This window comes from Hipposideros armiger, unplaced genomic scaffold (genome assembly GCF_001890085.2).
Source record: "Hipposideros armiger isolate ML-2016 unplaced genomic scaffold, ASM189008v1 scaffold_139, whole genome shotgun sequence".
NCBI classification, from domain to species: Eukaryota; Metazoa; Chordata; class Mammalia; order Chiroptera; family Hipposideridae; genus Hipposideros; species Hipposideros armiger.
The window spans coordinates 314,676-330,932 of NW_017731489.1; the positions used below are offsets into that span (position 1 = coordinate 314,676).

Here is a 16,257-nt window from a genome sequence, read left to right on the forward strand (position 1 = left end):
GAGCATACACCCAGCAGCGCTGCTGATGCCTGAACGGTATGTGGAATGAAGTGGGTGGGCATCGGGAGGCCACTATGGCACGGGACAAGCACTATGGGCAGTCTATCTGAAGTGTATCTGGCGTATAAGACGACCCCCCACTTGGAGGCATATTTTTCAGGGCCAAAAAATCGTCTTATACGCCGGCAAATACGGTAAGTTTTGAGGCAGGCTTCATTGTCCCTTTTACAAATGAAAAAGGAGCTCCGAGGGGTTAAGTAAGTTGTCAAACTGACAGAGTTTACAAGCAGCCAAGACTGGGTTTTAGACGAAGTCACATCCTAGTGGCCTCACCTTCATGTACACCTCCCACCTCTCGTATGTCACCCATGTGGTCCCAATGCTCACCTTGCGTACAGTCCTCTGACGGCACACAGCAAGCCTTACAATTCTTTGTAAACCGCCCCCCGCCACCACCCCAGCACTCAGCAGAGCTCCATGTGCACAGTAGGTTCTCTCTAAGCATCGTATGTTAAATGTCTGTTTGGTAGGAACAGTAATTAATAAACGGGGATTTTGGGTACTCGGAATGTCAGGCTCTCCACTGTGTATAATTAAAATAAGAGTGAACATGAAATGTATAATTTCTCCTAGCGCTAGTTTAATCAAGCATTTATTACCACGTCCGATTCTGCGTTATGTGAAAAGAACTGCTTAGTCGGCATTTTCTGTGATGAGGATAATCAAATACAGACAGATACCTGAGTCTTTAAAAGACAAAAAGCAAGCCATCCAATATATGGAGAGACAATGATGGACAGGGTGTAATATTCCACCTGAGACGAGGGCACTTCCAAGGCAGAGACAGCACCTGACTCATCTGGGACAATTCAAGGAACGTGAGAGAGGACGGGAGAGTGCTGACTGGGGTCGTGTACCATTATACTCTGTATCAAGAGGGCAGATGCCTTATGCTGCTCTTCTGGGTCCAAAACAGAAGACACACTTTTAAGGGCTTTTCTGGAAGAAAGGGTTTGCTTTTACACCTCTTCAGCCTGGCAATCATTGTGTTACCCAGCAAGCTTGATAAATATACATGCAACATCCAAATTGTTACCCTCTTGGGTCTCACTCCACGTGGCCTCCCAACGCATCACTTGTTTACGGCTTTGAGAATATAAAGGGCTCACACAAATTCACCAAGTTTCCAATTTGTATGGTAGACATTAGCTCAAGTACTTCTAGGGTGACACTTGGTATACCCTGAGCTATGGACAGCAGAGCTTGCCTACCACACCTTACGGCCAAACCACACACAGCAACCTTAACAAGCCACTGAGGGGCACTTCCTTTGTGTTATAAATAAAGTGTCCCATTCCCCCGGGCATGTAACCAACATCAAACAAGAACAAACACCAGGTGTGTGATACCTACATTTGTGTCCTCATGGCTGTGGCCATTGGTCTCCACCAACTCCTTGGTACCTTTTAACTGAAAATTTAAGAAAACAAAACAAAACAAAACACAAAAGCTCAAATGAATAAAACTCAAAAAGCATATCTGTTACGTGCATATCACTGTTAACTCTGTTAACTTTGATTCATCAGAAGTTTCACTTCATAAAACTTCCAACCAGAAAAAAACCAAGGGAGCTCGTCATTCTAATGAGTCCTGCTGAAACCAGTAGGAGACCAATATTTTATGAAACTTCATGGCTGGCAAAAAATAAATGGGTCTTGGTCATTATTTTTTAAATAATAAGATTAGAGAGCAGTTCCATAGGCATAAAATGTACAAAAAATTGGTTCTTAAGAATAAAAAATGATTTCATTTCCTTGTCGTATTGCTATTAATTTAAACCCTGCAGTGCTTGCAAGCTGCCACCAGCTAAATGATGCTGTACGGACGATTATACGTGAATGATGTATTTTCGGTTAACGCGCGGCGCGGTGCCACTGTGCGCATCCTTCTGGAGAATGCACGGGCACAAGGGACGTGGCTTCCGAAGGCCTAACGGAGAAGGCGCTGCTTTTCATCAAGGAAGCCCTGGCAAGACATGTGCTTGGTCACGGAGGCATTAGAAGAAACGCCATTACTCAAATGAAATTTTTAACAGTGGAATTTTGAAAACACTACTCTACTGTCTCAGAAGGCTCGGGAGGAATCAGTACCAGGAGATTTCTGGAATCCTTTAATTGGCATTTTATCCTCGCCTGGCTCAAAGCAGACATATGGAGGCTGAGAGCGAGGGCAGAGGGTGAGCGGCCTTGCAGCTGCTGCCAGTTTTTCTTCCCAGCTTATTATGCTTCGGAAGCAGCATCTTCTGTATCATTTTTTTTTCTTTTAATGCCTAAAATAAAGTATTTGTGGTGGGAAATATATGCTTAAAGGCTGAAAGAAAATAGATGCATAGCTACCATTTGATTCAAACATTGGTTGTTTCTGACTATTTGTACATATTGAGATGAAAGCTTCATTGTATTTTCTAAGGCAATCTCAAACTCTTGGCAAGAAAGCCCTAGGCTCTCCATGCCAAGAGAGGGGCTTTGCCGAAGCAATGGTGACATGGAGAAATCCAGGGTAGGGCAGCTGACCATGGACCGATGGGGCTGATGGTGGCTCATGTCCACATCTCTCTCACAAAGAAAACTTCTGCCCAGTCTTCTTCAGGGCCGCATGGATGTTTCACACATACAAGCGTGAGGGAGCACGGCCACGTGTCATGCATCCAAGTGCCCTCGGTGACAGACCTACCAGTGGCACAGAAGGGCTTACACAAACCCTCCACATTGTCCCATCTTAAGGCTTTCTTATTGTAGCAGTTCCTCATCTTCTTCTTCATCCCACCTTGGGTCCTGTAACTCGTGCCTCCATGAGTTTGAGTGGGGCTAGCTCAGAAGGTTTTGCTATTTTTCCATGGAAGTTCAGGACTGAGGTGAAAGCCTGCCCACCTTCACATGATGACTGGCACAAACATGCCCACTGCTCTCCTCCCTTTGAATAAATCCCATCTTCCTAGTCCATGCTGTCCTTCAGCTCTGCCCCATCTTCGTCTGCTGCCCATCAGCTCTCACCTCTCCCCGTCCACCAGTATTGTCACTCCCCTGCTCTCTTCTGCCAGAGTGACCTCAGGTCACCCCTCCCTCCTGCAGGGGGCCCTCTCCTAGAGCTGAGGCTGCAGGTCAGCCTCTGCTTTGCCCCTCACTGGCCTGCTGCCTCTCCTCCCCTCGCTGCTCCTGTCCTCCTGATGGATGGAAGGGTCCAACATCGTGTGTGATGATACCTGGGTTTGCGAGCAAGCTCTGGGGGCCGGAAGCTACCACCTCCGTAAAGGAGATGAAAGGCAGGAGCCAGGGGGCCCAGAAGGTCCTGGAGAAGCTGCATCTTAGCAAACAGACAACTCAGGTAATGAGCCTGCCTTCTGGAGGGGTGGGGCCTGCGGATGGCAAGGATCTGCCCTCAGGACCTGTCCTTTTCAGGTGCCCACCAAGTGGCAGTCACTTTGAACAGCAAAATTCCAAGTCTTCAGAGAAGGAGTGTTCTCTCTCTCTCCCTCTCTCTCTCTCTCTCTCTCTCTCTCTCTCTCTCTCTCTCTCTCTCATAACAAGAGTCTAGGCCCAAAAAGTCAGCATCTCCATAGTGAGGCCATTTGTTTAGGCCTTCGTGCATCAGGCACTGAAAAGTGTTGTCACATGTCTACTCAAGCCCAAAGCAAGTCTTGTAAGGCAGTGATCATGGAGGTGGAAGTGTATTTTTCCATGTATGTCTGTGGGCGGGTGGCTGCAAAGAGATGAAAGGAGAGTGTCTACTACATGATCCCATCTGCACGGATGACAGAGGCACTAGGCTAGGGGCTGTCAGGGAAACAGCCTGGTGGCAGCAACAGCACCCAGGTGCACTGGGCTGCTGTGGGTCCTCTTAGACTTATGTCTTCTTGGTGCCTTTGCTTGAAACGAGCCATCGCATTTAAATTAGTACAGATTCAAAAACGCTTCCTTCCCAGTCATTATTTCCTGGGTTTTTAATGATTTTAGCTGTTTTAAATCTTCTTCACATTTCCCATTTAATCTTTTTTTTTTTTTTTGGCAATGGAGAGTGAAGTGTGATGTTTCCGTAATGACTGCGTTTGTGCTTGGCTGTTTAAAAATGCATACCATAACGAGAACACACCGATTCTTTCTGCAAAACTTAGAATCTATTTTTATGACTGGGGTTTGGACTTCAAATCAAAATAAAGGATGTGAGTTACTTTGAGAGAAGAGAAATTCACCCCTCCCCATCCCAGGAAAATACAGAGAGAGAGAGAGAGAGAGAGAGAGACAGAGAGAGAGAGAGAGAGACAGAGAGACAGAGAGAGAGAGACAGAGAGAGAGAAACAGAGAGACAGAGAGAGAAAGACAGAGAGAGACAGTCAGAGAGACAGAGAGAAAGAGACAGAGAGACAGAGAGAGAGAGAGAGAGAGAGAGAGAGTGCGCTCACATGAGTAAGATAGTGGAAGGATAAACCACAAAGCTCAGAGCTATGTCTGTTTGATCAGGGGTGAATTTGGACCAGATCAGTTCCATTTCGCTGGGCGTCTTTTACTACAAGGGAGAAAAGAACTGTGGCTGCAGGTCTCCTAGGCAACAGGTCGTGTGAGTTTAGTCAGCAACATTTTTCAGTTCAATCTAACTTATCCAAAATCATACAGATTCAGCCTCAGCCTGAGTTACTGAATTAATGACATAAAGAAGATGACTAGTTTTACATAGCATCTTCCTCCAAAGCTATAGAAGCTTATCAACACTCCAACATCTTTACTTTCCCCTCTCAAACCACTTACACTTCTAGGGGGAAAGTAACTAAAAATATATTTTCTGGATCCCAAGCTATTAAAACATAAACACTTGTACAGTGAACGAGTCACAGCTACTAGGGTCATACTCTCCCAACTTCCTATTTTAAAAAAAAATGTCACTTGTGCAGTTGCTTTGATGTACAAATAGTGCTCTCATAAACCGCTGTAAGTTAAAAATGTTAAACAACCTTAGTCTGATTAGCACTGGAGTGGCTGTGCGATGTTTCCGTCCTAATTACATTACATGGCAGACAGCGAGTGAAGGCCCGAAAATGGGAAAGTGTTTTCAAGGGCTCAGCCGGCCTCTCCCGTGGAGACGCTGGGCTTAGATTTCACTCTGCTGCCCAGCGATCCATCTTACCCTGCCTTAAGCCCTTTCAAATCCACTTATCAACGTCAGGCCACACTTGAGTATCAAAGGAAGCCAGGATGAAATGATCAGACTTACAAACGCCCTGGAGAAGGTTTGCTGCTCACCGCGGGCAGATAAGATGCGCAGGGAAGGAATTTTTCTTTTTTTTTTAATGTTGCTAAGAATCAGTCCTTCCCATTCACACATCTGCAGGAGTACCATGGGTTATGCTAAACTTCCTTCCCTTACTATTAGGCTTAAGAGAGAACTAGCGGATGGCTTTGAAATATAGCTGCATGGTCAATATTTTAAAACTTTGTCAAAATTCTTTTGTCTTCTGGGAGAAATGTTCGCACATCGCGGGCGGGCTTGGGTGGTCTAAATAGGTCTAAACAGGAGATTAGAAATCCCACATGGCAACGCGGCGGCTAGGAGGACGGGCAGTCCCTGTGCTGCGTACTAACGTCAGGAATGTACAGCCAGAGGGAGGCCTGTGCCGGGGCTGGAACAGTCCGCGGACAGGAGCGGCTGCGGTCACTTACTTGTTCCTGGAGGACTTTAAGTAACGCTTGCGTGTGCGACTGCTCTTCCTTTGCTTGCTCCAGTTCGGACTTCTTGTTGTTTAACTCCTCCTGGATGGTCAGCAATTGCTGTGAAATGAAAGGACACTGAGGGTCAGCAGAGCTGGAGACCAGGCGGTTGTGAGATATTCAAACACGTGAGAAGACTTTGGACACGTCTTACAGCTTCGTCCAGACTTCAGTTAGCTTTTGTGGGTGTCCCCCTCCCCACCCCCAGCTTAGGGTAACCAGTATTGTAGTTTATGGCACCTTAGCAGGCTGGCTGTGGTCCTGGAGCACAGCAAAACAAGTTTGTTTTAGCGTTTGCGAAGGCACCATTATATATATTCTTTCAAACAAATGTGTATTTGTAAAATACGTAGAATAGTGTTAATAAACAACATACTGGCAGAAGGAGAAATTCAAAAAGAAAAAAATATATCGTTAGTCGTCTAAGATTTCTTCATTTTACGTGTGACAGGACAGCTACTTCAACCAAGTGGCCGGCCCACAGAAGATTCTTTTACTTCCTCTGTTATGACAGGGATGCTTTATTAGATCAGCAGGACTGAGGTCCAAACTGCAATCAATATATCCGCCGAGAAAACTGCTGATATAAGCTGTCAAAACACTAAACCGTGGCCCACACCGCTATTTTTAAGCAGGGCCGCTGGAGGGATTCTTGTAAACTTTGCACTTTTCCTTGCCCTGTCAACTGCAACTCCTGCGGAGGCTTACCTCTTGCCAAAAGCACAGCACTGTCTGCTGTCGGGACTAATTCTTTGGAACAGGCTCTGTGTTAACATGCACACACAGGCTGGAGAACATTCAAGAGCTTCCAAAACAGGCCCTGGACTCAGCTATGTCTATTCGAAGCTTCTTGACAACTGGGGGCTCGTTTGAAAAGACCAAAGAGCATTTCTTGTGCTGTTGCCCATACCAAATGCTGCACTGATGATATGAAAACCTTTGCGTTTTCCTGCCATGAAGGCAGGACGCTTCTTTAGGGCCTGGACCAGCTGGCTGCCGAGAAGCTTTCTGGGCAGCTCTGAACTCCCAATAAACACTGGATTCTGGATGTTAAAACCACCAACTGGGAGGATTAAATTACATCTCCAAAACCACTCGTTTTGGGGTATGTTGGGGGTAAGAAGTACTCAGAAATAACGCGCCATGCATCCCCTTGGGTTTGCTTGTCCCGGTCCTTAGTGCGGCACTGGATATAAATGTAAGAACCTCCTTTGGTCCCCTGGCATAAACAACGATTTCCTTGCAATTTTCTAAGAACGCAGCACCTCCTGTTTCGCCAGCTGCCCATATCCTAATCATATGTGAGGGGAAACACATCCCACACTGGCTCCCTTATCACTTTATGTGATTTAATTGTGCATCAATTGATTAAGAAACCAGGGAGCCCATATTGTACTCTGGCACCATGACAAGTACCTAAAATGATTGTTTCCACACAGTGAGGAATGACCCTGTTCCTTCTCTGTCATTCACGATCGGCCCCAGAACAGTTCTGAGGGGATCTGGCGCTCGGCTTCCATGGTGCAGAGTGAATTTTCACATCCTTAGACAATTCAAAATCTAATACTTAAAACTCCTTTAGAAATGAGCCAACTGAAGGGCAGGAGATGATCTTCAAAGACAGGAAGCTTAATTCAGAACCACCGACGGGGCGTGTTTACACCGGGGATGGCGCATCTGCACAATGGAACACTGTGCAGCCGTTAAAAGGAAGGTGCACCAAGGTCTCTGGACATAGCAGAAGCTCATTATGTACTGTTCCCTGCACAAAAGGTACAGGTTACAAAAAGGTTTCACTAAATTTTGCAACATATTCATAGGAAAGGGTCTGGATACTGTTTCTGGGTGAGGAAAAGATCCTTCCTGTTAGTTTTGCTTGTAATGATATTCGTTTCAGGTGTACAACAGAGTGATTAGACATTTATATAGCTTACAAAGTGACCACCCTGGCAAGTCTAGTACCCATCAGACACCACACATAGTTACTTCAAAATTATTGACTATATTCCCTGTGCTGTACTTTACATCCCTGTGACTATTTTTATAACTGGCAATCTCTACTTCTTAATCCCTTCCCCTTTCTTACCCATTCCCTTAACCCCCCTCCCATCTGGCGACCCTCCAAATGTTCTCTGTATCTATGAGTTTGTTTCTGTTTTGTTCTTTTTCATTTATTTCTTTTTAGATTCCACATATAAGTGAAATCGTATGTGCAGATTTTTGAAAAAGCACAGCTTCCTGGGTCCCACCTGTATATAATCTGAATTAATTGGTCTTCTACGGGGCTGAGGAATCGGTGTTTTTAAAAGTTCCCCAGATGTAGAACCGCTACCCTTGATTATTCTTGTTAGAAGTGTAAATAAACTTCAGGAGCTAGTAAGCATATAATGAGATGCTGAAAAGCACAGGGAGTCAGAGAAGTGCTACCTTTTTAAAAGATGAAGAGTCTCATGTTATTAGACTGGCAAATATTAAAAGGCTGGGTAACGCTGCTAGTGGGATGTGGGGCGCAGTAACTCTCATATACTATTGGTGGGGGACAGACTGGTACAGCCATTCTGCACAGCAGCTTTGGCTAATTAACTCCTTAGGCACGCCCTGTGGACCAGCAGTTCCACTGCTGTGAACGCACGCCACGGGAATTCTCCCACAGGCCCATCAGGGAACGCGTGCTGCCATGTTCCACTGCAGCCTTGTACGGGGCTGGGGATTGGGGATGATCTGGGCGGGCTTTGCTGGAAGAGCGCAGGAGGTATAATTGGGTAGACGCACCCCAGAAAATGAAAGAATTAAAGTCCTCCCGTGCTTAAAAAACACTGCTGGGCCCCCCACCTCTACTGGATAAAATCCAAACCATGGTTCTTCTTGTCCTTCCCTAGAAATACCAGGTCCTTTCACGACGCTCTGATAAGCTCACCATCCAGAATTCTGCCTGGCAGATTCCTATTCATGTTTAAGTCAATGTAAAGAAGGCTGTGGGCCAACATCAACTGGTCTGAGGACTTGTGCAATAGAAAGGAGCCCCATCCTCTGGGAAGACGCAGCTCCCCACCAGAGCCCAGGGCTAGGCAGTGGGGTCGGGGCTTGCTCTCATTCTATTTAAACATTCCATTAGCCTGCTGCCCTTCTCCAGGACAGAGCCAGCCTGGCTACACGCAGTATCCTTGGACTCTTCCGATCACCCAAGCCAAGGTAGCTGCTCTAACTACTATACTCCCAAAGCACTTAATACGGTGCATTACATTTCATAGCTGTCTCCCCAAGTAGGCTACCTCCACCCATGGTAGGGTCAATCATTAGGTTATCTCTAACACACAGGTCATGAGTGAATAAATGAGTGAAGAAATGGAGGAATGCTTGCGCTGGTTTCCCCACTTGTGTAGGATTAAGCCACAATCTAGCAAAAACAAAACAAAACAAAACACTACACACAGAGACAAAAACCAAACCAACCACAATACCAAAAACTATCTGAGGAATGATAACTGGGTAACTAATTGTTCTAGACATAAGGATATATGAAACTTTCAGAGGAAAATAGCAGTTCCATAGAAGACATTTTGATTCATTACTCTGGCAGTTCCAGATATCTTTCTTCATCTAAAAAGGGAGATTTCTTAAAAGGCTCAGGAAATCCAGTCATAATTATGTAATTTCTTCCCCACGTTCCACCAAAAAACAAAGGACAAAACAACAACAACTAAACCACCACTAGAGGAAAATAAAATCAGCACCCCCTAGACTGTTTTCTGCATTCTTCAAAATTAATGCTTTCTTTTGTTTATAAAGCATAAACTTGTGACTCTACTATTTATGCATTCAAAACAGTGACAGTCCAGAGCTGCTGCTCTCCGTTTGCCTAGATGTCCTGTGAACACAATGTGACAGTCCACAACCAGGTAATTTAAGTCAGCCTTTCTGCTCCTTGCGCACTTGAAATGTATGAGCCTGTATGATAATCGCTCTAGTGTGAATTTTTAACACAGGTTTGCAGGCAGGTAGATCTTAATCAGAAGGGTCTCTTGGTTGGACCGGCTGACTGCAGCATAATTTAAATTTCACATTGGAGAGCATGGCATTAAACAGATGCACTATCACGATTTTTGGTGCTCCAGTTACACAATTATCCATACGCCAATCAAGTGCAAGCACTCCGGTGGATGGTAGCAGGCAAATAAATGCCGTACCTGACACACCTGGATATTTCCAGGCCACTGACTTAATAGAGCATTTGTAACGCTCTTCGGGGCTGTAGACTTCAGCGTGTAATGGGTCTTTCTCTCTGACACATTGAAAGAGCATTATGGATGTTATTTGAAGCCCCAGGATAGGAGGTCACGCTTCTAGTCTTACAGGTCGGTGAATCACACAGGGGGTCAAGTCAGTACCCGCAGCCGCGCTGTCTGGGAGACACCTACCACCTGCACCACTCAATTTTCCTGTTTCAAACAGTGGTGTCTACCCTGGCAGCCACACGGCACTGTCAGCGTGAAACAGGAATCAGGACCTGCCAAACCTAAAATCCTGCTAGCAACAACTTCTGTCTAGGCGTCCACCCTTTCCACTTAAGAGCCAGGCTGGCAGACACATGCTTTGGTGTATACCTACCCTCTGTGAGTGATGTGGTGGATTTAGCTTTCCTTTCAACGCGGACCCCTGCCTTGTCTTTTTTTCTTAAAATGTTACAATTTTGTTACCAAGGTGGAGTTTTTATATAGCTAACAGATTACATATGGCTAGATCCCATGAATGTCACAGACTACAGTGCAAATACACTATACAAAATACACCAGCGGCATCTCATTCTAAGCTGACATTCACAGAACTGTGATAACTCGGGAATGTTTGGCAGGACTGGTGGGCGGCTGGGGGATGGAGGGGGTGGGTGGTGGAGCAGTACTTTCTACATTTAGGTCTGCAGCAGGTAAGGTGACCTCATGCCACTAGGTGACTGGCACCTTCGTATATACACACATGCACACGTGCACATGTGCATGCAGGCACATAGTTTTCTTTTTCCATCTTCCCCTCGCTTCAGAATTTTCCTAGTGCGTAGCTCTAGGTTCAGTTTTTTTAAAAGAACCTGCTGATATTCATTCATTCATTCATTCATTCATTCAATAATCCATTCGTTCCTTCGGTCAACACCGATAGGCTGTGTACACCGTGCTGGGCTAGATGACAGAAAGATACGGAGGAACAGATGCTAAGCAGCCTGTCCTCGATGCTGGTTCATGAGGATGCGAACAGACGCACTACAGTTAATTTAGGGTGGCTCTCAATGCTCTAATAATGATGATAATCAACGTAGTTTCCCTGGGAGATTTTTGGGATCAGCTTCGGCGTTAGGAAAATGGGCTCGGGAGGGAGCCATTCTGAATCAAAGCCTGTTCTTAGGAATGAGCCCCTGAACATTCAGGCATAAAAGTCTGGAAGCACGGGAACCCGCGGAGTGTCATCAGTCTAATGTGTTTTTGTTCTTTTGATTCAGCTTTAATAAATGTTATCCCACCTGCCTAACTTTGCTATAAAGCAGAAAAGCCTTACTCAGCGAGCACGCCCTTAAGTCCAGTAGCACATCGCCTACGGAGGACAGGAGGCCCAGGGGCTTCCAAAGAGAATTTTCTACCAAAGGTGCACGTGACTGCTTCTGGATGGAGCGTTTTCATATCAGGGCTATGAGGTGACGCCCTGTCTATGCACCTGCCTCCAACCTGATCCCTCCGGATATTTCAGCCTGCAATCAGAACCCTGCCTGTGGCCAGCTCTGCCTGACTCCTGTCACCTTGTCTTGCTGTGAGGTGAGAGGATACACCCGTGAATCCCGTCTCCCTGGGTGGGACTCTGCCACCCAAACACGCAGCTTACTGCTCCGTTTCTCTCAGGACTCTCCAGACCTTGCACGTTCTGGGCTCTTTTTGGTTCTCACTGACTTCAGAACTACTGAGGCACGCCAGCCTCAGCTCCTGCTGATGAAGTCCGCCTGCACCGGTTTTAAATCGAACACTGTCAATCCTGAGTCCATCCCCGAGTGTTAGGGAACGTTTGAGACGTAAAAAAAATCAACTGCGTATTATCATCATCTAAGTGCAAGGCTTTGCCTGAAGGCAAACACATCTCGAGGGATTCCTGACAAAGGAGAGGAACCTGGCTCCGGGGAAGGACAGTCGTGTACCACCTGGTACCTCCAAGGTTCACTTTTCTCCTTGGGGAAAAAAAAGGTAGAATTGAACTAGCTTACATTTTCTTGTCACAGGGGGTGGTAAGACGACTCAAGATCTATTCTAGTTTAAAATGTCATATGCTTCCACCTGGGGATAAAACTGCAGTTCAATTTACGGCACGATATGTGGGTGACCAAACCTGTGGGCCGGTTTATCACTCCTGGCGCCTCCGTCTCTGCCTCCAGCACCATGACCCCTGGGGCAGAAACATCCTTGGCGAGAACTCCGGGCACTGAGATGACTGATAACAGGAACATTGGATCACAGAAATGAAATTGTGCTCGGAGCCTAATATCCTATTACACTAGGCTATACATATTTAATTTCTTGGGTCTTTCCTCATAAATCAATTCCTTCAGGCCCTTAATCTCGTCAATATCTTTTCTGATATTGAATTTTAAATGCCATTCTCATTGCTAGGCAGAGAGGCAATCTGTGGCTTGTGATGGGATCAGGCTTCATTTACAGCCCAGAGGCGCCTGGCACCTGGCTCTGCTTCCTGACCCTGGTGTCACGATCCTAATGTCAGTCGGAGCCAGCAGCCCCCGTGCAGGCCTGCCTGGGCATGCCCTCTGCGGTCATGCCTATCGGCACCCTAGGAGCCGGGGCAGCTCTGGGAGACGGGTGAAAAAGCAGAAGCAAGTGCTTTCAGGAGTCTGGGGTGCCTGAGACAGAAGCCACCTTGCCACCCTCCCAGGGCAGCGTGCTCTGGCATGGATTGCCTTCTCTAAAGGTACAGGTAAGGGCCAGACCAAAGGGCACACACCGTGAGCGTACATCTGACATGGCTTTAGAGACACTTTCCTTTATCTGAGTATCCTCCCAAGAGGGACTTGTGTGAAAGAGAGATACTTTTTGGCATTTGTATAATGCAATTGTGTGATACACTATACCCCAATAAAGCAACATTATTACTAAAAGAAATATTGCCAAGGATTGGCAAAAAGGTAAATAAAATAAAATAAAAAAGATAAAATAAAATTAGCCACAGGTCATCATTTCAAAGGTTAGCCTGACTTGCTGTGTGACCTCGAACAAGACACTTGACTGCTTTGGTCTCTGCCCTCACAACTGTCTCTTGAGAATCATTTACTGTTTGCAAAGCAATATGTCAATTTCTTGAATACTCAACACAGGCAAAGGAGATGCAAAAGTGGTTTGGAAGTCCCTGAAACCTAGTTTTCCTTCTTCAGATGATTTTTCTTTAATTGTGCAATTTGCAGGGTCATTTCAGCTTCCTGTGTCTCTCTTTCTTCACATGTTAAAGTTAACAACACTCGCCAGTGGGATAATGTGAGACTAAAGAACAGCCATTAAGCATGGGAGGCTCCTTGGATGGAAAAAGTGTACCAAGGAAACTGCTGTCCTTATCCTCTTTGCAAAATTGGAGAGATTAAGACCAGCAAGCTTCAGGTGACTTTTAGCTTGCATGAGCCGGCACTACCGGGGATGAATATTCAGAGAGAAAGGTCTGTTGTTTAGCCCCACCCTAGCCACACTGGTTGTCCTCCTGCTGCCAATTTTCAAACCACAGGGCCAGCCAACCTGAATTAACACCATTCATGCAATTCACCAGAGAAGGTGTCAAATGCCTTGCTGAAGTAGGGATATGTATCAGTGAGATTCCCTCCACTGCCTCTGCTGGCAACTCCACTGCACATGATAATCCAATTTGCTGGGATTTATTTATTCTTTTCACTTTTTTTTCCCCTTGCAATTATATGAGGTGGCCATCACCCGAGCCTCTGGGCACATGTACAGCTGTTAATGTAGAAATTTAAAATATTAACATGCTTTCCAGCCAGGTTGCCCCATTTACTTCAAACAAAAACCTGATCGAACAGCTGCGTCTTGCTCTGCGGCCCGGAGGCCAATGGAGATTTGTTCTTCCTTTGCAGGATTTGTAACCCAGTCACGATCCGAGCTTATACTTATAGCTAGAAAACCCTTTATGGGTGACTTTTGACCCAAATCCTGTGGCCATCTTTGGAGGTGGCTGATGCCCAGTGAACTGGGAGTTGTTCTGGTGGGCCCCTGGGGAGCCAAACCATTAACAGCAGGTATTCCCACCATCACAGGCCTCCTTGAGTGCAGTTTTAGGAAACCAGCTTTTGACTAAGTGGTTATGAAATAAGAACATGTGTTGGGGCCTTGAGAGCTTTTAGTTAAATCCTAACGGTGAGAAAGTTCTAGTGAGCAGACATGTTCTGCAGATAAACAGAAAATATCGCTGAAGGGCCTCTGTCCATGGAAAGCTTTCTGTATTGTGGGTCTGAAGGCTTTCATCACCTAGGCTACTTAACTCCTGATTAACTAGAGCTTGAGTGAAGCTGGCTCAATGAATTATAATAGTCCCAATTTTTCTTTGTTAACACAAGCTAACATTTTTACTATGAGGAGACCCCTACATCTAGGGGCAGAGTGAGCAGAGAAAAGCCCCTGAACTGAGCACTCTGGCTTTTTAGGTGTCTCTGGGACAAGTACTGGCAATAAATGGGACGTACGTATTCATTGAGCACAGAAGTGGGAGACAGACTGAGTCTGCTCGTCCCCCAACGTTCCCACGTTATTTTAATATACTTAGGTTGGTCTGGAACCCCACATTTTAGGAGTCTCAGAACAATCAGAATCTCCTGGAGTATCCAAGTTTCACCGGCTCCCTACTCCAAGCCCTGGAGAGACAGGTGAGGGCCACAGCAGACAAATACAGCTTCCCTGTGTGGCTTTCTTCACCCACCTGCCTATTGTGGCAGCTATGTAGCCTCTGGACTAACTCAGGTTTGCCTGGTGTCTGAACTGCAGATTGTCATCGAGGAAAATCAGCAACAGAAAACCTCAACAAATAGCACTGCTGCAAAAGTCTTAACATCTGGCTGGGGTTGAGACCTATTTGGTAAAATAAAATGCAGCACCACCCATCCTGCATAGATCTCAAAAGTGCAGACAGCAAAGTACCATTTTAAACCAATCTTCTCTGCTTCAGAGACATCAAATATAGGAGGCATTAAAAAAGGGACCTGAATGACACTTAGACCCTTCCCAGTAAATGGTGTCAGCATGGCCATGAACGATAACAGCCAAAAAAAAAAAAAAAAAAAGGCTCCCGAGGTATAAAAATTAAAAGGAATTAGAGCTGTTGCTTTACACTTAATGTTCGTATCAATCTACCCCATGAGGAAGGGCTCCTCCAACCTCAGGTGTCCACCCACTCCTGATCAGCAACTGTATGTACATTTACATTATGTGTGGAAGTCTACCTGTGTCCTTTTAGTGAAAATTTCAATCACAGGTTTTGCTGAAGTCAGCTGAAAGCCTAGCTCCTAACAATGATAGCACAGATAAGATCGTCACCTGTGCTATAAGGATCATTAAGTCTGCATTCCAGAAATAGGGAATAATACCAAGGTTAGTGTTGACTTTCAATTTTCCAAAAGCAAAGAATAGGAAAACCCCATGTTTACGGCCTGCTAGTACACTTTGTGTAGTAATCTTTTGCGTCCAGATGACAATTTGAAAATGTAAATCATGATGTAAAAATGTAAAGTGAGTGATATAAAGCAGCTGCATTGTAGTCCAAGTAATTACATCAGGATTAAGAGGATTATATCGGGATTACTCTGAGATGGTTTAAAAAAAAAAGCACTTGGTTTGCCACTGAGTTCACTGTGGATAATCTGTAATGGGATACATTCTCTTTTATTCCAAATTGCTAAAAGCCTCATTTTCCTTCGGTTGTTTCAGTTTTAAATCATGAACAGATATTTGGTAGCCACTAAAATGATTGTATTATTCTGGTTTAGCATGTTAACGGGATCTATTACATTAATAGACTTTTGTAACACTGAACCAACCTTGCATTCCTGGAATAAATCCCATTTGGTGATTTATACAATATCAGATTAAATTAGCTTTTTTTTATAAAAAGGAATTTGAAATCTATAGTCATAGTGACAGTGACCTGTAATTCCCTCCATCTCTTTTTTTTTATGCCTTGGCCTGTTTTGTATCAAGTATACTAACCTTATGAACTAGTTGGGACATATCTTCTTCTTTGCTGTTCTCTAAATAAATTTTACATAATCTTCCTTGAATGTTTTGTTAAACCTGCCTGTAAAGCCATTCTGAGTCTGTTGCTTGGATGTAAGGTTTTTAAGGCACTAAATCAATTTTCTAAATGAGATCATTGGGGCTTTCAATTTCTTCCTGATTTAATTTTGATAAGGTATTTTCTTTCCTATAGGAATTCGTATCACCTAAGTTTACAAATTTGTCAT

General features: G+C 45.0%; 1 protein-coding gene across 8 annotated transcripts in view; it reads right to left on the bottom strand.

The window, feature by feature from the left end:
* Positions 1-16,257, bottom strand: part of ENOX1 (ecto-NOX disulfide-thiol exchanger 1) — a 524,830-nt gene that overhangs the window by 45,597 nt on the left and 462,976 nt on the right. For all 8 annotated transcript variants that reach the window (XM_019650344.1, XM_019650343.1, XM_019650337.1 and 5 more), the window contains 2 exons: positions 5,712-5,819; positions 1,414-1,470 (listed from right to left, as the gene is read on the bottom strand). In XM_019650344.1, coding sequence (XP_019505889.1) covers positions 1,414-1,470; positions 5,712-5,819 — 165 coding nt within the window. The remainder of the gene's footprint in view (positions 1-1,413; positions 1,471-5,711; positions 5,820-16,257) is intronic.